Source organism: Amblyomma americanum, chromosome 4, assembly GCF_052857255.1.
Source record: "Amblyomma americanum isolate KBUSLIRL-KWMA chromosome 4, ASM5285725v1, whole genome shotgun sequence".
Lineage (NCBI taxonomy): Eukaryota > Metazoa > Arthropoda > Arachnida > Ixodida > Ixodidae > Amblyomma > Amblyomma americanum.
In genome coordinates, this window is record NC_135500.1 from 127,819,348 (window position 1) to 127,840,255 (window position 20,908).

Genomic DNA, 20,908 nt, shown 5'->3' on the forward strand with positions numbered 1-20,908 from the left:
GCAAGCTGTGAAAAATAAAAAATATGTCTAACCTTGAGAGACCAGAAGCGGGCATAGTGGGCGAGGGAACAAACGCGACATCCTAGTCGAAATCAATAGAAAGAAATGGGCTTGGGCAGAGCATGTAATGCAAAGGCAAGATAACCGCTGGTCTTTAAGGGTAACGGAATGGATTCCCAGAGAAGGCAAGTCTAACAGGGCGCGGCAGAAGGTTTGGTGGGCGGATGAGACTTTGCGGTGATACGGTGGTCGCAGTTGGCAAAGGGCAGGGTTAGATGTAGAGACAGGGGAGAGGATTTTGCCCTGCAGTGGGCACAGTCAGGCTGATGATGATCATGACTCTTCTCGTAGTTTCTTCTGTCTGAGCGCTGATGAGGAGGCTTGTACGTACGTGTCTTTGTTGACAGCAGTGGAGCCATGACAAAAAAAAAACTGCACGTTTTAAACTTTACTGTCTTCAGCTGATCGAAGAAGTGACAGGTTTAGTAGCCATTCCTAAGATCATCCAGAGAGTAGATAAAAGGTTAAAATTTTATAAAACATGCTAAGGCGGGCCTATATTTTTCCATTGTGGCATAATTACAGTGACGGGCCGCACACCATACGGCGTACCAGGTAGATTTCAGAAGCATATGCGCACAATTTCACGCTGACGGGCACGGCTTTAAGTAATAATACGCTTCGCGTCATCGGCGTTTTAGTTACTTGTTTATGAAACTCACCTCTCGTCACTGTACTTGAAAATTCGCCCTCTTCCAACAATCCAGGATCAGAAGTGCGAAACATCTCACGACATGATTTAGGCAAATTTTCTTATTTCTTTCTCGGTACAAAAAAACTTTTCGAGTTTGGGTGAAGTTCGCGCGCTAAAGAAAACTCTGGAGCTGCATTAAATTGCTGTTAGATGCCCAACAACGATGCTGAATTCTAATAGTGAATCATAAAATGCAGCACGAGCTGCGTTCACTCGCCCTTTTTGTACAAAAAAATCACGTTGCGCTATATAGCTGCGCAATGTCGTCTGCAAAGACAGCACACACACAGGTGAATTGCAAGCACTTGAAATCCTTCGTAGCTGCCTAATTAGAACCATAAAAAGCATTTGGATATTCCGTCAACTTTTGTGCAGAATAATTGCATCTGCGGTTTCTGCAGACCAGACCACGGCAGCGCAGTTTTCTAACATAGTCCTCTGCAGGGACACTGCAAAAAAATTCGCAGTGCCACAACGCTAACATATTTCTCCGACAGGCAGTTATAATACACAAATGGCCACTCGAGTCTTGGCAAGGTGACATTATGAAAAAAAGGATTTTTTCCCGACACGGGTGACACAGCAGGCAGTAAAAGAAGTCAATCCAACGGTGGTAGCCCACGTAGCCATAGTGCTTAAGCTAAGCGTGAGGAAACTGTTCTCTCCAAACATTTGTCTTGCGTGAACAAATAAACATTAGTTATTCGTACATACACTCTTGAGGAGGCAGTGGTCTCTATTCCCCCTTCCTTACAAACTTCGTTACCAAAAAGAAAGCAAAACTTTGGCAGCGGTGGGATTCGAACCCACGCCTCCGAAGAGACTGGTGCCTAAAACCAGCGCCTTAGACCGCTCGGCCACGCTACCGACGGCTTACAAAGGGCTTTCTTCTTGCCTCGCGTTCTGTTCCTATGGTCCGCATATCCGGACGACGACAATTCGCATAGCGAGGAGGTAGAGAGGGAAATAATATTTATTTGCACCCGTCAAAAAGTTGATGGGTGTCCGAGGCGCCGCTCGGTCCCAGCCATGTCCTCCCCCTCAGCCGTCGACCGGCATCTCATGGATCTCAGCAGCGGCAAGGGCGAGACGAATGACTCCACGTTGTTTAGTTTCGTCCTCGTTGTGAAGCAGTGCCTCCCAGGACTCATCCGTTCTGTCATGTTGTCCAAAGCTTGGATATGTCCAGATCATATGGACCATGTCCGCTATGTCCTCGCAACGTTGGCGCCTGGGGCTGAAAATATCCGTGTGCCACTTGCTATAAAGCTGAGGGTTAGGGAATACTCCAGTTTGTAGCTTGCGCAACGCAACCTGTTCGTTTTTTTTAGCTGCTTACTTGCTAAAACATCAAAAAACACATAGCGAGGGGAAAACATTTTCACTCCAACAGGCGCGTGGCGCACTGCGCACAGGGAAGCCATAGCTTCAGTAGATAATATACCCTCACAAAAATTTCGTTAGGCAGTTTATATACTGTCCATAAACATCTGTCTATAAAGTATATAGACTCTCTATTGACGAACCCTAGAGAACGGTCTATAGGCAATACAAATCTTATAGACAGCCTATAGACAATCTTAGATTTATGGCCATACACTTTTAGTATACTTCTGTCTATAGACCATGAATAGACAAAAAGAAATATCTATAAGAAGGCAATAGAGTCTATAACAAGTCTACAGACTGTCTGTAGGTTTTTATGTGGGTATGGCGCTAAAGTAGAGCTAAAAAATGAAATGCCGTACAAAGTAAGCCTGCGGGTGCACAACAACAATCGATTGTAATCCGCGCGTTGTTAATGTTATTTGTTAATAATCATAATTATTTGTGACAACCCAACAAAAGTCTTTTTAATGGGTTTTCCACTAAAGGAGCTTTTGTTGCAATCTTGGCGCATTCCCACTAAACACGATATAATTAACCGGCAACTGGGGACGCCGTCACTTGTGTACACCCTTGTCCTATATCCCAGTGGCGGACAGAAAAAATGGACCTCCACGCTTAAAAGTTGTTGTTACCAGCAGTTGAAGTGACCGCTCAGGAATAGACCTAACCGTTATCGAAACATTGGGATCAACATGAATGGGACTTTTCTTTGAAGAGTCTTGAACCCAGTATCGTCGCCGAAATCACGTTAACACCCTCGAAGTCCCAAAATACACAAACGGTGTCTGTATTAGCGCATTATGAATGCGGGTGAAGCCATTTTGTTGTTATGTACAAACCAACTCAGCAAGCTGGTCGGCTGAGTGCTATAATATGCGGTAAACGATAGAAGGCAGCAAATGTGGCCTGACTATATCCTATGGCCTCAGAATATAGGGCGAGCGCTACGACATGTCAGTCAGCGAAGGTCTCAGAGTGCTGCCAACCACGAAAAAGTGAAGCTACTCTACGCGGCGGCACTTATAGTATCAATAACGGACAGGTACACCAAGCGCTCTGCTAAGCTGTAAGAGAAGCGGGCGATGGGGACGGCTCGTCCAGCAGCCGAAGGAACCATGCATACTTGAGGACAACTCTCGGTAACTATGCAGTGAAAAGTATGAGGACGTGCCGCCAACTTAAAGAGGCCTGCTTCTGTGGCTCGTGAGCATGTGACAACGGCGCCCATGTGGAAGCCGGCGCCTGGCGCTTGTAGCTTCAACAGCATTGCCACAGAGAGTTGTCCCTAACGATAGCCGCTATCCCACCAGGGTTGCCACCATTTATTATCCAGTGTATAGTCCGCTACGCCTTCCCAATAATGTATTTCAAGCTTACACAGAGGCTATGGTGAGATGTTTATCAAAAGAGAAAGCGCCGTAGCAGGTCTTGCCCGCTGAGGCACTAGGCTGTCCGCAAGAAAGCGCTAACCACAAGCATCAAGTGTGCAGACTGAGGCAGAGGCGTTGGAAGAATGCACACTTTCGCACTTTGCATACCTTCCCCCACTAATCTGTCCTCTTCAGCACGGCGCTGTTCAAACATCCACCCACCACCGCAAGTCCTTGCCATATGGGTCAATGGTTACGGCATTGAGTTGCGGAGCACTAGAACGCGGGAAGAAATCCCGGCCGTGGCACTCGTAATTCTGTGGAGTTCACAACTCCAGCTTTATCAGGCAAAAATATTGAAAATTAGAAAATTGTAAGACACTGTTGCAGAAATGTTGAAGTAATGAAGCATTATTCTGATATGTAGCAAAATATCTCTTATAAACTGTTCCCATCGATCGCATCAAACAGTTAAGACTGCCGAAAAAAACAATGGGGAACACTTTTGACGATAGGAAAAACGTCAATGGAAAAAATGCATGGCTACCGTTGGGTGATCTACTGATATATTGATTGTTATAGTGTAATCTTACAGTATATGAAAAAATTACGTTCCTAAACGGTTTGCCGTTCAAAAATGCTTTTGTGCAGAATTGCTGGGTATGATGACATCGCTAGCGTATACGAGCGGCTTCGCCAAGACCAGCAACACACTGATTAGGAGGTGATCTTTCAATGCTGAAGTCAGACTTATCAAGCCGGCAATGCCACCAAGAGCACCTAGGGCGGTGAATAGTAAGGGAGACACGGTTACCATTCTCATTGCAACGATAAGCAGCGCGAAGCCCACGAGCATTCCGCAAATAGATGACCACTGGAACCAGGAGTTTGTTCGGGATGATACCTCGGCCTCAAGTAACACTACTGAGAACAATGTGAACGTAATAGCAAAACTGGAACAGTACATCACCAGCGCACGGTGTCGCAGTTCACGCGCCCCGGACACATCCCCTCCAGTGACCTGAAAGCGGGCCTCACTGAGCGCAAACTCCTCTTTAAGCATTCCCAGCATGGAAGCCGTGGTGGTCAGCGCGAACTTGTTCTTCTTAGCCGCACAGAGCATGATCATTTCGGCTCTGGTCATGTCCTTTTTGGCAACGCGCCAACGCGGGGATTCGTACGCTGCAGTGAACACGAACAACGTGAGGACTGTCGGCAGGAGCATGAAGATCTGCAGAAGAATCCAGTGCAGCTGTCGCAGCAGCCGTGCAACGGTGAACCACCCTTCCGCTACGAGTATGCCCGCGGACATGGCGGCACATAGATGCAGGCTCCGGCGCCGGTGAGTCGAAGCCTCAAAGAGCAGCGTTGCAGAGAGCACCGTGACCGTCGCGACACAGCCAGAGTTTAGGGACCTCGAAACACAACCACCCAGTGTCTCCAGCAGTAGGACCACTGCAGACGACCGGAGTATGGGCAGTCACCCAAGCGGTCCGCCGCGGGTCCAACGTCACTCATGAAGAGTAGCGAGCCCGCAATGTATAACGACCGACGCCAGAGCAGGAAGCGGTTGCATGTCCCGCACAAGGTCCCCCCCCCCCCTCACAGATAAAAAAAAGCTGTGGTTTAACTACTGCTGGACCTGGTTAGAAACCGAAAGCTGTGTTGTATCGGGCAACTAGACGTTTTGTGCGTTCAGCACACTGGATAGGCAGCGCGTTTACCCTGCCACCCTGATAGTTAAGTTTTTGAGCTCAAAGCCAACTGTGACATGAAAACAAAATGGTTAAATCTGGCTCATTTCTAAATGGTAGATTGCGAGAGGTTGGTCACCCAATGAACGCTCCAGCGTACTGCTGCAGTGCCGCGTGTCTGCCAGAACGTTGTCAGCGCTATTGCATGCAGCCCATCTTTCTCTCTCGCCACGGCCACTTACCTCAAATTGCGATTGAGGTGTCCACTGACCCATGGAGCCAGTTATGCACCATTCCTTTACTCAAAATCATTATAGAACGTTGTCAACGCCAACGCCAACGAACGCAATGAACACCGAAGGCGTATAAAAAATAGCTTCAGTGGCGCGTTTCTGTCACTACGTGCTGTCATTGCCAACGCATGCAGCGCACATCTGTCACTACCGCCACGTAGCTTAAAGCACAACTTAGGTGCCCACTTTCCCAGAAGGCCAGTTATGTGCCTTTCTTTTGCTTTCGAAGCTCCCGCTCTGCATCGGTTTCCTTGCAGCTTCACTTGCCACGCGCTGAAGGTCGCTGAAGGTCAAATGTGCATGGGTAACGAGGAATTCATCGTAGAATGATCATATGTGATAGGACAAATTCAAATTGGCCAGCCAGGTTACTGCATTGAGTTTCGCAAATTCACACTTTTAAGAAAGGATTCATCCAAGAAAAAAAGCTATAAATACGCTCTAAACTTGCTTGCACATTGCGTGGTTGCGCGTCTCCCGAGAGAAAATACCATTTTATTCAGTGGAAAATTTTGAAAAGTTTTACATTTCGTTCGAAGATGCAGTGCTAACTGCAAACAACGAACTACTTTTCGGTGCAGGATTCACCTTCCACATTTCGAGGGGATGTGGTGTCAAACCGAGCAATCTACAGACGAAAAGCACGTCTCTTGAGCGGTGGGAGGGGCTGTTGACAAGTGATAACCTGAAGGGCTAACGGGTTCTCATCCAACAGGTCCCCAGGGCAGCTGAAGTCAGTGGACCCCTGGAATAAAGGCCCCTGCCATAAGTCCCATCTACTACACTTCTGTTTATTAGCTTTGCTCCTCCGCACCTTAAGACTTTCGAGGGAAGTGACCAATCATGGTGTAAAAGAACAGAAAAAAAAATTTCTGTAGTCATACTAAGCGCAACGAAATGTTGAGGACATTTGCAAACACAATACATAGAGGCATGCAAGCCGTGGTGGTCAGCGGGAAGTGGTTTTTCTGAGCAGCACTGAACATGAGCATTTTGGCGCAGGTCATGTCCTTTTTGGCAACACAACGCCACGGCGATTCGCAGATTGCGATGAACAGGAACAGCGTGAGGACTATCGGCAGGAGAATGAGCAGCTGGAGAACAATCCAGTTGTTGTTGTTGCCTGAAAAGATGATGGCACATACCCACGGTGGGGGATTGGCCAGGGTTTGGTGCACGTCCAAACAGGGAATGTGAGCTGTCGCAGCAGTCGAGCAGCGGCAGTGCACCCAACCGTTATGAGCATGCCGGCGGACATGGCGACGAATAGGCGCCGGCTCCAGCGTCGGTGAGTCAATGCCGGTGACTCTAAACAACCACCCAGTGTTGCCAACAGCAGGACCACCACCGACGAGTGGAGCACGGGCTGTCGCCCCAAGCGGTCCGCAGCGAGTCCGACGCCACTCATGAAGAGCAGAGCGCCCGCAATGTAAACGACCTGCGCTACAGCAAGAAGTGTTTGCCTGTCGCAGACGAGGTCCCAGTAGCTCACAATGGTGCTCTTCTGCCTCTCCGGGTCGTAGTCCCACTCGTCGCAGCCGACAACCCGCGTGTCGTTAGGGTCGTCCGGGTGTTTGTAGACGGTGCACCGGCTGAAACGTCCATCGGGGTCAGCAGGGATCGCCACATTCCTCCAGGAGGCAGCAGACATCACCTATTCACCCCGCTACTGCTTGCACCAGTGGTCGACGTCGCCGGAGATGAGACGGAAGACGAGTGTGTGGCAGTGCATCGCGCACACGGACGCCGCCGTGAGAATGAAGATCCAGTGCTGGAATCTACCGTGGCCGAACATGTCGCCGCAGTCGAAGCACTCGCTCGTCACCAGGTCAACCTGGGCTAGCTTCTGCGGAAGGATCAGAAGCATTCTTGCTGTAACAGTTTAGCCTCGGTGACTGCACGAGCTTCATAGGCTGTCTTCTTTCTTCTTGCTTCGAGGCTACGGTAGTGAACTACCGCATGCCCGCGTGGTAGCGTATGCCGTAATGCCACCGTTCTGTAAATAACTTATATTAAACATAAAGTCAGATTTCAGTGCTACCACATGAAAATCAAGCAATTCAAGCTACCTCTACAGTTCTATAGTACTTTGTGACGAGGGTAATTGTTAGTTTAAGCTCGTGTTCAAATTCAAGACTCTTCCACTGTAGGTAAAGGGCAGGGCAAGAGTTTCGCTGTTTTCATCCTTACAGCAGATTGGCTCATACCTACCGCGTGCAGGTGGCCAAGAACAAAAAGTTGACGTCATATTGGCGCAAGAAGGTGTCTAAAAACGAAATCTGCGCGGAATTGAAACAAAAATTTTATTTTTTAAGACATTTGAATAATCAAAATGGCTGTGTAGAAAAAATGAAAAAAGGTAAAATGATCACATTTGATGAGGTTTAAGCGGAACGATAAGAATACATAAAGTTCTTGGCGAGAGAGCCGCCTAGGTTTCGGCGAAAAAATAATATGTTTCATGCTAGACCTTCCTCTGCTTTTTTCTTCCAAGTTCTCAACTCTGATATTGTTTTTGTGCGCGCGCTTTTCTCTCGGTAAACGAAATGTCAGTTTCAAATATCGTGTGAAAGTATCATACCGTTGCTAATGTCTCGGCAACAATATTAACGCTACAGCCTTAGAGAGGACGTTCGGAGGAAAAGGCGTGCGCGTTGTCACATTGATTCAGGATTGGTCGAGAGAGTTCCGACGTCACACGTTCAGATGTTGAATGAAAGCGATTAACTCTGAGGTGGTAGCATGACTGAATTGTAATTATAAGATGTAAGAATAAAATGCAAATTAAATACTCTGAACAGAACTTTGGGTCATAAGTTGTGAGTCGAACACATATCCCCTTGCGTTGTGAGTCATACACGCTACCCCGTGGCTACTAAGGCACGTTTGTTCGACAGGGTTAAAGGAACACCTTGTGTCCTGTGGTGTTCACGTGCTATGATATCTACTGTTGTATGTAATGTGTGTGTGTAATTAGAAAGAGGTACTAATTTAAAAAGTTGCAGATAACAATTAACGCTGTCGCGTAATACCGTTAAGGCGATGCTTGAGCTTCCTCCTAAATTTATAGTTGGCAACAAGAGCAATTTTCTGGCCCTATTTTTGATGAATGGGCCCTCCGTTGCTACTGTTTTTCATTATCAATTGATGCAGCACATATTGCGGTCTTTCATACAGGCTACGTGTCTTGCAAAAACGAAGTAATACCGACGTAAGAAAATGTCATATGCTGAGAAATACGTACCGTATATGCACCATAATAAAGTAAGACTGTAAATTTGAGGACAGAACCTCTGCTCCTCACGAAAGTCGGCGCATGCGGTTATTTTCTATTTCTCGTATGTGCGATACAGTAAGGAATATGCTGTGGAATATTTTATTTGAATAAGCTGCTAACAGTGAGGGCTAGGATGCGTGCTAGAGCATAATTTTTTAGTAGCTGTTAATTAACGCGTGCTGTGTCATCTAGGCCTTTGGATGTCAACGACCAATGATACTCAGTAAGTTCTGTTCTGCAGTATGATGCAATGCATAGAATCCATGCTGAATCGTCCTTTCTGATAATTATTAAGGTAAACCTGGGTTTCTTTTCTCGCTCGAAATCTTGTCGCGTCGCGTGTTTTACAACGTAACTAACAATCTTGGCGAATATTCATGAGCGCGGGAAGTGTGTGTATGGGAACTGGTCACTTTCATATTTGGCTGCCAAATGGCGGGCAGCACCGCATTGTCTTCAAAGAGAGCCTTCAGAATATGAACTGAAGACCCGTCGCTCAGCTGCAGCCAGCGCTGAAGCCTGGTTTCATCCTAAAGAACCCACCGCACGAGGGTTTTCAGTGGCGCCCCAACATACAGCGCTCGTGAACTTCGCTGTGCCGATCGCAATCGCCGTAACGAGCAGCCTAGCGATAGGGGCATTGTTTTAGGCGCACGCACTGTGCTTTTCCACGCCACCTTTCTATGCTTAACGGCATGAGCTACCGTGCTCTGTCGTAGTCAGACGTGGCCTGCGCCAGATAGATGAAACATGTCGTGAGCCCGTGACCAAAGAAAGTTACCAGCCAAACGCGCGCCTTCTCATGCATTGCGTGCAAAGCTGCCTAAGCTCGCCCCTCTTCGGGCTGGCTATGTCCGCGCCCGAAGTATACCCGAAGAGTGGTTCATCATACGTGCAACGTAGAGACAAGGACCTTTCGTTGTGACGAAGCCCAAGTTGCGCGACTGCCAACGTCCTGAACTTTGTTTTACCTCTTATCTCGTTTTCGTATACTGCCCTCACCGAGTCCTCGACAAGTAAGAGTGACATGCGGCGCAGTGATACCCTGCTGGCATGCGTACTCGCTCGCACTCTTTCCGCGTACAAAACAAATTCACAGGTACCCCTAATTACATTTCCGAAAACAATCGAAGCTGTTAAAATGCCTTTACCGGAAGTGACTGGCGGGGCTTGTGAAACTCAGGTTGTCCTTCCCGAGCAATGTGTGTTAGGAATAACTCCTGCAAGGCTCTTTTTTTTTGCGGAAATAGTTCGTCAGAAGGCTGTCTATTTTTCACGCAGGCCTGCTGCTGTCTGAGTCATTTTCTTCTTAGTCATTATACCACTTGCCATGGTTGGCAGGTGGAGGCTTCAAGCAGACAAACGTCTGGTGAAGTCACTTCCTTCCAGCCGATGGGAATTTCCGGTCTGGTGGCGTCAAGCCCATCTAGCCAATAAGATTTCTCTGCTCTGCTGACGCCATTTCCGGTCAAGTGACGTAACGCCCCTCCAGCCAACCAGAGAAATTTTTGATGGACGACACGCCGCCCGATATTTTCTCCGATCTTGCTTCTAATTCTATCGCATTAAAGGTCGTTCGCCATCAGTGAACATTGTAATCAGAGGGCGCAATAACTTAACGCCTGACTACCTTGTCTATGATTTGTAATTCCAAGCGTGTGATGATATACCGGTCCATGTTTTCGACAAAGCCACCTCAGAGGCTTCGAGAGCATCGAGTGAAACGCGGCGGAGTGACATGATTTTGCAGGCTTGCTACTTGTGTAGTATCTACAGCGTTGCACGCGATATCTTAAGCGGAGTTTACAGTGTTGCCTCGGTTTTATTGCTGCCCCAAGCGACTAACGTGAGCCGCACTAGGCGTGCAGAGGTCGCTTGTGCAGTCGTTCTTCGCCGAAAACTTGATGTGCGGCAGCCTGGACGGTGTCACCCGGAACCACCGCTTCACTGGAGCAGTCGCTCTACCAACTGAGTAAACCTGGACGACAAGCTTGTGGTAGGGAAAGAGCAAATTCATTAATAACTCGAAGTTTGATGCGTTGGTCAAATGTTTAGGACAATCCCCTAAAGTGGAGTAAATTTGTAAATTAATTCAGGTTGGTAGAGGGGGGGGGGGGAATCACAAATAAATAGAATCCGCATGTACCATTAGCCATAAATATTAGGAAAATCGTTCTTGACAACCATTGTTTGCATTTTTTCTCGCTGTTTGTGTATGTAATTTGCATGTTTCCTGCTGTCCTGCAATGTAGGGGCCGAGGGGCATGTGAAGCCACAATTTCTGGCTTTTGTCCCTCGACCCTCAACATGTGTGCAATGGAAAATTATTTGAACAGAATTGAGTTCAATAATATGATTGTTTTGGCAAAATGATGCGCTGTTTATTCAGTACTCTTCACTGAGTACGCCTTCTCGCTATTTGCATAAAAGAGGTGATCGCGTAGCACGAATACCTTTTTTAACACTGTTCAGAGTGCATTGATACATTGCAACTAGTTTGCTTATAAGCTAGACGCAGGAGCCCAAGGTTTTCTTTCATACTCGCAAAACGAAACCAATCATTGGGCATTCAAGTGACGAAGCGCCGCCTTTCGGCGGCCGCCAATGGGCAGTTTCTTGGAGACAAAGGCATGCAGGGCCAGTTCGCCGAGAAACACCACCAGTGCCGCTGCCTGTCCAATGAGCACCATGTAGAAGAGCGCCGCAGTGTCCTCGGACGACAATGAGTGAACCTGCGACGAGGAAGGCCTCGTGAGGAACCACGACCGGGACTTGAGCTGCAACCGCTTCCGCTCCGTGAGTCCGGACTCGTGCATCCAACGGCATCTGCGAACGGGCGTGCATGGATTCCTGACAGGTCAGTGGTGCCTTCACCCGAGTGTTTCCCGTTCAGAACGCACAAATTGACGGCCTGATGTGAGCTAGAGTAGATTGATCATATAATTGTGGTGTTTTTACTGCAAATGCGCCAAGTAGTGAAAAGCACTAAAATGTCGCATTTGCCAGCACTGTCATAATTGCCATCGGCACTATATTTCTGACCGTTCGTTTTTGTGTAGAAGCAAGAATTTTTTCCCTTTTTTTTCCTAAAAAACAGAGGTTTGGTACGGGAGTTTGCAAGTGTCCTGCAGCCATTTCATACGTTCAAAATTTTCGAGCGTATTTTGTGGATACCAGATTTAGTCTTTGTCACTGGAAGCAAGGTTTCATTAACGGATGGGGGCAAAAACGACCACTTCGAGACTAAGCACCCGAACGCGACAACTTTTTTTCAGATGCTATCCCTCGCTGTCCAAAAGTGCTATATGATTAGTACTCTGCGTTCCACATTAATGTTGTGACGTTAACTGGTGGAATAAATGCATTGGCTAAGTAACTAATGCAGCTAATGACGCAATCAAATCAAGCACGCTAGCAACACGACAAAAAAATGCAACAATAACATACTAGATTCTAGACAGATTCTTGCATATTAGAGTTTCTGTTAACTGCTTGTGAAATACAAGCCTGTTATATGCCCAGAAATAAAACGTGAGGTCACAGCTAATTAGTGTCGTAAAAAAGAATATATAAAAATCTACGAATTATGAGTGTTTTAAAGAAAACCTCAATTTCAACAAAATTCCTGCGGGAAGATAGCACCAAAGTGTGTTATCTATAGTTCATTTGTTTTCTTAAGTTTCTTTATTTTCGCCTTTTGCATTAACATTTCTGCTTACATATTCAAATATTACACTCTTCAACTTGCATACCTGTACAATGATTGTACAATAATAAACGAATTAACAAAATGTTCTACCTCTGTTACATTTCTCAGAGCAATCAAGACAGCGCAACTAATTTCAACAAACCCAATTGCTCTTTGCGAAAAACGTCCTGCAGCAGCACACACTGCAATTCCGGTTCACACGGCCACATAGTTTGCTAGCACTTACTTCAGGAGAGCTAATGTCGAATTCCCAAAATTATTTGTGAATAAATACGGCTTGTGACTGCCCGATGCTCAGGCTTTAGTATTTTGGGCTGGTATAAACATCCCACACTCATTTGGTGACGTCGTTTGCAACGTCGCCATTACTGCGCAGTAAATGTGAGGCAGGCTGTAGTCTTGATATATTATGAAAACACGGATTACTTAAAGCTGATTGATGGGCTTAGTGGTGGCTGCGAAAGTAATAACAGTACACAGGAACAGACTGGCATTGGCAAATAAATGGATTGGTGACTGTCCTATATGCACACGTATGTGTTGCGCTGGGCTTCCTTTTAGCTGTCATCATATAAAAGGAAGATACTCAGATGCTGACAACTGGTTCACTTTGTACAAGGTGCATTGAAGTGGTACTGCGGTTAAACCGACCAGAACTAACCTCGTGTGGAGAAGTTTCATGATCCTAGGGTCGAGAGTCTTGCGCATGAACATGCTGAACTGGGCAGATATGGTGTGTTGGCGAGACGGGTAAATGATGCCCAGTCCTGGCTTCTGAGGATACAGGGCAGCAATGTAGTTCTGCATCACGTTGTCCTCCATGAAGATGACGGCGCGCTTGGCAATCATTTCGTCGAACGTTTCACGAGTGAAGACCACCGAAGCAGGCATGATGGAGCGATGTCGGCGTGCCGTGGACAGTATCGTTTGCAGTTCAGGTTCTGGTGATACCTGTGTGAATGCATGTAACAAAGGTGCTGTAGTTGAAGCAACAATAGCGCGAACTAAAAACGCGATTGGAGAGCTCCTCAGCCCACTTGAGAATATATCTTCTTGGGAAAGCCTGGCGAACGTGTTTGACACTGCAGTTACCAACGTGGGCTAATCTTACACGTTAGCAGTGCAGTGGGAACCCTCGTTTCAATCATGTAACCATTTTAGGCTACGGAAAAACAAGAAAGGCACGTGAAATTCTTGAAGCCTATCTAATAGAGAAACATGGTGAATCTTGCGTCAGTACCCCGTCAATTGGGCTGACAACGAAAGAGATTGACTTCATAAGCGATTAAACGTGGGTTTTTTTGTTCTGGCTTGGCGCATGCGTGACGGTTGCTCGAAGGAATGTGCGCAATAAAGATTCAGTTGTTAGTCCAGCCTTATCCTGTGCAGGTTCTCCTTTTGTCCCCCGTCTTTTTCGGCTGGTAGAAATTATTCTTCGACTTGCTCTGAGCGAACAAAGGAACGGCACATTGGCTCACACAAACAGGCATTTATTGGTACAGTAACAATAATGCCAGCTAGCAACAAAATAGGCTGAGGAATCGAGGTCGTCCAACTCACCAGCAAGGTTAAGAGCGAATGTTCGCACACGCTAGGGATAATCCGAGGCCGGACGGGACGAGACACGGGAGCGAGTCTCCCCGCCACTTCCTCGCCCCGCTGGCGAAGAGCGGCGCCACGAGCGACACGTCCGCTCGCGCCGACGATCCCAGCCGAAGAGAGAGATCGCGCTCCCACGCGCGCAGCAATCACGCCGTCCGTGGCGCCCTTCCTTGTTAGTTAAGGTAACTAACCAGGGAAACTTACGTGGCGCGCCCCTCCTGAGGCGAAGCCATGGGAGGGTGCAGCGCGGGAAAGCAAACAAGGGGAGGCTGAGGGGCAGTTTCCACATCGTGAATCAGACGGTGCAAACCCTATCGCGCTTCTCCCCAGCACCGTGTACTTGCGTCAGGCATGCCGTGTATATTGCCTGTTACATCGTAAACTGCGCTGATATAATAAAGGGCCTACTATAGTACATCCCATGATTTGTTAGCACTGTAGTGGAAGCAACGTCCGGAACCATAGAATTAGGCGCGTAGTTCTCAGTCTTTCGAATCGGGTTATGGCGTTTTATCATAAAGAAGCGACTCAGGCTATGAGGGCCGCCGTAGTGGAGGGCTCCGGATTTATTCAGACTACTTGTGGTTTCTTTATGTGCGCTGACATAGCACAGCACACGGGCGTTTTTTATTTAACCTCCATCGGCATACGACTATGAGCCGCCGCTGCCGGGATCGAACCTGCGACCTCGGCATCAGCAGTCGAACACCAAAGCCAGTGAACCACTGCGGCGGATTCAGTCTTTCGCTGTGTGGCCAATCACACTGGGTGATTGGCAGCCATTTGTGTAAATTTCCGAGCGCTATCAAGATTGCGTATAGGTGAAGGCCGCCTGTCATTGACGAGCAGATTTTATATGGAGGAACCCTTGAGAATTTGGCCCATAAATTCGAAGCAAAGGCGTATTGTCCATAGCTGACAGCAGTTTTCTGGACTCACCCTCACTCACAGCTCCCCCCCTGAAAAAAAAGAGAGTCGAGGGCGCATTTTGCATGCTAATCAAGGACAGCTTCCTTGCATATTCATTTCATTTTTTGAAAGCGTCATGAACTGGCGAACGCGTTTATGATCGGCCAATGTGAACATGTAACAGAAAAAAACAGCCCATACCTTGAATTGATGCTCGAACGTGGTCCCTCTTATGATGATGGGCTTGAGGTGTGGCCTCTCTGCCACTTCCCTGAAGTACTCCAGGCGTTCAGTGGGCGTCTTGACGCTCATGCTGGCCTTCATGGTTCCCTGGAAGGAATTCATCAGCACCAGGACCGCAAGCCACCAGACGGCGAATATCACACGGCCCACCACGTCGCGTACGGGACGGATAGTGCCTGCTTGCAAGCGGGGGTAAAGAAACCAGAAAAGGAACATCGGCCACTGCGGTCTAGTCGCAGCTGTAACCTTCCATACATTATGCAGTCTCTCCTCAGGCGTTGCGGGGATAAGTAACCTTGGCCACTGGAGCACGTAAGCATGAGACCCTTAGCAAGTTGGATCAAAAGAATCCTTTCTCAACAGCACCACTTCTCTCCCCAATGGCCACTCCATTGCTCTCGGTAATGCTGGAAGCTGTCCTAACAAGTACAACGAACGTTTTAATCTGACCTCATTGTATTACGACCCATGTTCTACTTTCATACCCCGTATCTAAGCCCACCAGAAATCCAAGCAGCATTCAGGTAATATGACATGAGACTCAGCGTTAGCGATTCCGGTGGTGGGGGTCACGCTGCTTAAGAAGGCCATTATTAAGAGGAGTATTGTGCGTTATATGACCAATTGACAAGTCAAGAAAAATTAACGAGTCACATGATCCACCTGTCATGTCACCAACGACAGTGGTTTATATGAGCCGACGGCATGCATGAACCCTATAGAGGAATTCCCCCGGCCAGATGGTACGTGACATAAAAATTAGCAGCGCAACAGAGAGGACACAAGGAAGACAAACACGAGCGCTAGTGTGCCCCGTCCTTCTGTGTTCCGTCTGTGGAACTGATAATTTTTATGTCACATGAGCTATCGATAACATCACATGTGACCCATCGCTCACATTACCGACAAATACGTCAGTGGGGATAGTATCGTGACGATTACGCGATCTCGGCACAACGAGCGTTTAACAGCTGAAGCAGTAGAATGGCGTGGTGCTGCAACACTGAAGTCAACCAGCAAAAATGTTTCATAAAGGCCTCTGAGGCTCAATAGGTTAAGCTTAATAGTTTAATAGGCTAAGATTAATAGTCTAGTTATTTTATCGCTAAAAATAATTCATTACAAAGCAGAAGTGAAAACAACCACATGCCACCGGTGGGATTCGTCATGTATGCCACAACGAGCACGTCTTTTCCCTTCGCTTTTGTGCTCAATATTCTAACGAGGGCCTCGATTCTCGCAGTCTTGATGCCTTAGGTAGCATAAGAGGGCTATCGTTCATCTTCCGCCCTCACCGTTCGATCACGTTCGCACGTGGCATTCGCAGTCTTACAGAACGTGCCACGTTCGCCGCTATGGACGAGGGCGGCGCTGGTGAACACTCTTAACTATTCCGTGCCAACGCCTACTTTTCTGCGCACCAGCACCTTCTAACGGAGCAAACATGCGAAAAGGTCAAGGTTAAGCGCACGTTCAAAAACAACGCGCAGCCTAGATCGCTGGAAATATATTATACTAGGATGTTACATGTTACGGACGCCACCCTTTGTAGCGTTTCGCAGACGAGCCGGCAGCATGCGCACGGTTATAATCGTGTGCACGCTTCTCAAACCGATCCGGTTGAACGGCAAGTGGCTTGAACGGTTTTCTTCGTTTTTAAGGCGTCGAGTGGTCCCATTCCATCATCCGTTCGAAGAATTAACATTTAGAAATAGGCACTCCAATAGGAGATAAACCGAGGTACGGGCCTTTAGTTTATTACTCCCGGGCATAACACATTTTTACCCTGCACAGAGTATCGATTAACACTGTGTGCTAAGTCGAGATGTAATCTTATTTCCTATAGATGCCATGACGTCGGTAGGCTGGAAGTCAGGAGGGAGTGTTCTCAGATTTGGAATGTATAACAGCTGCTATGCAGCGCATGCTTTTTGTGGACTACAGCGGTAATTGCAATGACACCCCTTTTGTCTCAAGCGACAAAACTTAACTTATGAGGGTGTCAGAGAGCGCCGCAATGTCAAAAAATCTACACGCAGACCTCTCAAAATTAGATATGGGCGCAGCGGATAGCATTGATGGCAGCTCTTTCTAAAGCCGATTAAGTCATTCAAGTTAGAAGTGCGAAACGAAAAATTCGTGTCAACGTTACGCACATAAGATACACACACAAAAATTGACGGCCGATTTTGCTAGTTAAGGCCAAACGCGAATAAGCATTTCGGTTTCTAGTTCGGTTCCAGATAAATTGTTCACAGATGGATGTTGCTCGGATGGCGATATTTGCTTAATGGCCATACACGCCGAATACACGCCGAATTCTCTACTTTACATTCATGGACATCTGGAAATCTTCGTACCACACCGGGCGCAGTGGTGCAGCGGTTAAGCGATGCGTCACCAGAATGCGCATGCGCGCAGGCAGGCAGGGCCCATCACGCTGTTTGAAATTATACGACGTTGGCGGCCTTTTACTGAACAATGTCAGCCCGTGAATGAAAGTATCTTTTTTATTTATTTCGTGTGCTTGTCTCCTTTTTGTTGCAAAAATCTTCGGTTGCCCTTGTGCATATATGTGTGAATGTCTGTATGAGGAAATGTATGCGGACCCTTATACCCCACCACTGTTAAAATACTTAATGAGATTGACAGTAGCTCAAGATAAATAAATAATTAAATATGGGTTCAAAGCGCAGAAGACATCATCAGATTTAGTAGAAGCGGAGGGCACCGCACACATCGAGCCTCAGTGCGAGTATCTGCAGCAATGGCTCGCTCCTTGGTGTTGAACACTCCGAAATTTAGAAAATTGCTTCATTCCCTTAAATATCATCCAAACGACTGAAAACATTTCGCTGTTGACGGTGGTCAAGCTGCCTAAAATCGTGTTCTTTTCCATCCCACCACGAAAGAAAATCGAAAGTAAATTCCTACACAAACAAAGGTATAAAGCATCGCGGGTTATCGCTATTATAAAAATGCTCGCCTTCGAACATCATGACACCAAGGATGTCGAAGAGGTTGTCGATGATAGTGTCCTTGAAGGGATATCCAGACCGGACCGCTTCGATGAAGGAGATTAAGGTGCTCACCAAGGGCCAGCACAATAGTAGGCCCAGCCACACCTACGGGTCGCCAATAAAAGTAGGCACTTGTACAATGAGGTGGAAAAAGAGAAATAATAGCCCTTCAGTATTAAGGGCGCATCTCTACCCTCATGAAGAAATACCGCCTGTGGTTCCAACCATGCACTATCCACTCTTCCTCTCCTCACATTTCGTGTCTCATCTCACAGTTGCGGAAAAATAGCCTCTTTTATTAGAATGCAGTTTGATGAGAATTAAAGAAAGGCGACAGCTTATTTTCCTAAGCCCGCAATTCCTCTGAGATGCATTACTTGCATATTAACTTCTTTCATTATATAAAACGAAGTAGCAGTAAGTTTATTTTGATTTTGTCTCAAGCCCAGACGCGCATTCAGAACACGATTATTATCAGCATGTCGTTTCTATATTCAGATTTACAATGAGCCCGTTCAACCTGCCATCAGTCTATTCAGTTTGTTCATTCAAGATTTGGTTCCAGAGCAAAGCATTAGTGCAGTACAATCCACCGTAGTGAAAACTTTCATTTTCTCATGTAGTTTTTGCAGGGAACAGTTCCGTACAAAAACGCTCTGCTTATGTTGTAGGATTATTTCTCGTCGCAGTGAATCCTTTTTTATCTACTCGTGCTGAAATCCTCATCGCCGAGGTTTTTAACTCATGCTCGAAGCTCTTCCTAGGATTATCTGTCCGTGTTACCAGTACTTAGCCAACTCAGTGGTAGATCCGAGTTCATTGTGTCAGTGTTCAGTCATGGTGTGCACACTTCACACTGACCTCGAGGTCGAAGCTCATGAGGTAGGCGAACACGCTGGTCATGTACGCGTTGGGCGTTCCGGCGAAGAAGCGCGGATTCGAATAGGCGTACGCTGGCAGTGGCGTGCCCACCGTCATCCGGTCGGCCGTCGGTATCACTGGGTGTGCCGAGATGTCCGACTCCTGCGTGCGTCAACATAGTCCTCACACGCGAACAGTACATTCTCTTTTATCGCCCTAAAGTCTGAACTATGGTTGAGGAGGGGTTCTCGTCAGTGCTTGTTGGGATAACGGATGAGGTGTACGTTTGCAAAATCGGTGTGAATGAGGGAGGGAAGGAAGGAGAGTGGAGTACAAACAGATTATGGAATGAAACTCGTTTTTGCTTCGTAACTATTTCAACAATGGTTGCCACTTTACTGCAAAAACTGTGCAAAGTTCAAAGAAAGCAGCAGAAAATCCCGTTTGGTCTTCTGCGATATCGAGGCAAGCTCGATGGCCCAGGAAGAGAGGGACCATAGGCGGGCGCCGAGTGGCAAATGACGCCATATTACATGTGGAGGGAGGTGGTGCAAATTTTGACCATACTATTCCTGCTGTCCAAACAGAGATGCAGGTTTGATAATGAGCTTTGTTCCCCTCCACAAGGAGAGAGAGGCCCGTGCATGCCCATGAAATTAAATTGGAAGCGACTTGATAAAGGAGGTATCATGGAGCAAGGAATGGTGTAAATGAGCAATAATAGTGCAGTTTCGAATAAACCGAACCCTCAGAAACAGTTATACTTTGTCACCTCAGCCTACACTCTAATCAGTGCTCAAAGCTACGTGGTCAGAATGGGGAAAGGGTCTCAGCAGCTGTTTTTTTTTAATATGTTAGGAGGTGCGCCCTGGGACAGGGGTATTGTAAACGACTCTTTTACATCGCGCTAAAGTGCACATTAGGAATGCGGGACCGAATACCACTGTCCACTTTCGGAAGCAATAATGTTTTTTGAAACCTTCCCTCTCATGTCATTTGGCACCCACTGCTTCGAATGCGACTGTGTTCCGCACACTTTTTAGTAAATATAGCCGAAAGCAAGAGCTAACTGCTTGTTTGCACAATGCTATTAGCTACTTACCATGTTCTTAAAAAAGATTTTTCAAAACCTCCTGTTACGAAATTTTCACTAACAGTGAAACGAGTACCATTTCCTGTGACCAAACGCTGTACCCGTCCACAGGACTGTGGTTGTCGCCCCTTCTCTCTTTCTCTTTTCAATTCCCTCTTCCCTAATGCAGGGTAGCCAACTGGAAAATTCATCTGGTTAACATCCCTGCCCTTTCCCTACTCTCTTAATCTCTTCCTCTCTCTCACAAATTGCGGCCACTCACATTCCTCTCCAGCATGCCCAAGGGTCCTCCCCACTCTCCTGTTGGGCGTCGGCTGGACCATATCTGCTCGTCCGTGGTCTGGAGCTGCACGCTGTCGAACACGTCGGGTGTCAGTCGTTTCATTCCACGGGAGGGCAAAACTTCCCTCCTTGGGCAGCCACTGCCCCCATGTTGGTAGCATGTGTCGCATATGCGGACTAAAGCGTCAATCATACGTTGATGCATGAATTCACTATATGTTAAAAATCCATGAAAGGAGCCGCTTGGGAAAGCTTTTTATTTTCTCTGTGTAAACTACGTGTCTACAATTTTCCAAGCTTCAAGAAAGGGCAGATTCCTTAGTGTCAGTTACAGTGCAGCAAAGCGCGACATGTAGAAAAAATGTGACATTCTCATCCTTAGTGCCCGCTAAATTTTAAATATGCCACCAAC

At 47.1% G+C, this 20,908-nt stretch overlaps 2 protein-coding genes and 1 non-coding gene across 3 annotated transcripts; all 3 read right to left on the reverse strand.

Moving 5' to 3' along the window:
- Positions 1–1,539: 1,539 nt before the first annotated feature.
- On the reverse strand, positions 1,540–1,621 carry TRNAL-UAG (transfer RNA leucine (anticodon UAG)). The gene has a single exon. It is a non-coding gene; the product is annotated as a tRNA-Leu (tRNA).
- A 9,573-nt stretch (positions 1,622–11,194) lies between these two features.
- On the reverse strand, positions 11,195–13,432 carry LOC144130360 (uncharacterized). Its single transcript, XM_077664288.1, has 2 exons — positions 13,148–13,432; positions 11,195–11,603 (listed from the first exon to the last, which is right to left on the reverse strand). The coding sequence occupies exons 1-2, from the start codon at positions 13,375–13,377 to the stop codon at positions 11,336–11,338; spliced, it is 498 nt and encodes a 165-aa protein (XP_077520414.1). The 5' UTR covers positions 13,378–13,432; the 3' UTR covers positions 11,195–11,335.
- Positions 13,433–14,288: 856 nt separating this feature from the next.
- On the reverse strand, positions 14,289–20,599 carry LOC144129827 (putative glutamate receptor). Its single transcript, XM_077663894.1, has 5 exons — positions 20,477–20,599; positions 19,122–19,283; positions 18,227–18,365; positions 15,199–15,416; positions 14,289–14,357 (listed from the first exon to the last, which is right to left on the reverse strand). The coding sequence occupies exons 1-5, from the start codon at positions 20,597–20,599 to the stop codon at positions 14,289–14,291; spliced, it is 711 nt and encodes a 236-aa protein (XP_077520020.1).
- Between the last annotated feature and the right edge of the window lie 309 nt (positions 20,600–20,908).

Excerpts from the sequence above, each read along its gene's own strand:
- LOC144129827 (XM_077663894.1), bottom strand. The coding sequence starts at position 20,599 with ATGAAACGACTGACACCCGACGTGTTCGACAGCGTGCAGCTCCAGACC. Across the intron at positions 18,366-19,121 it reads TCATGAGCTTCGACCTCGAG|GTGTGGCTGGGCCTACTATT; the intron begins GTCAGTGTGAAG and ends GGCGACCCGTAG. Across the intron at positions 15,417-18,226 it reads TGGTGTCATGATGTTCGAAG|GCACTATCCGTCCCGTACGC; the intron begins GCGAGCATTTTT and ends GCTTGCAAGCAG.
- LOC144130360 (XM_077664288.1), bottom strand. The coding sequence starts at position 13,377 with ATGCCTGCTTCGGTGGTCTTCACTCGTGAAACGTTCGACGAAATGATT. Across the intron at positions 11,604-13,147 it reads ATGAAACTTCTCCACACGAG|ATGCCGTTGGATGCACGAGT; the intron begins GTTAGTTCTGGT and ends GCCCGTTCGCAG.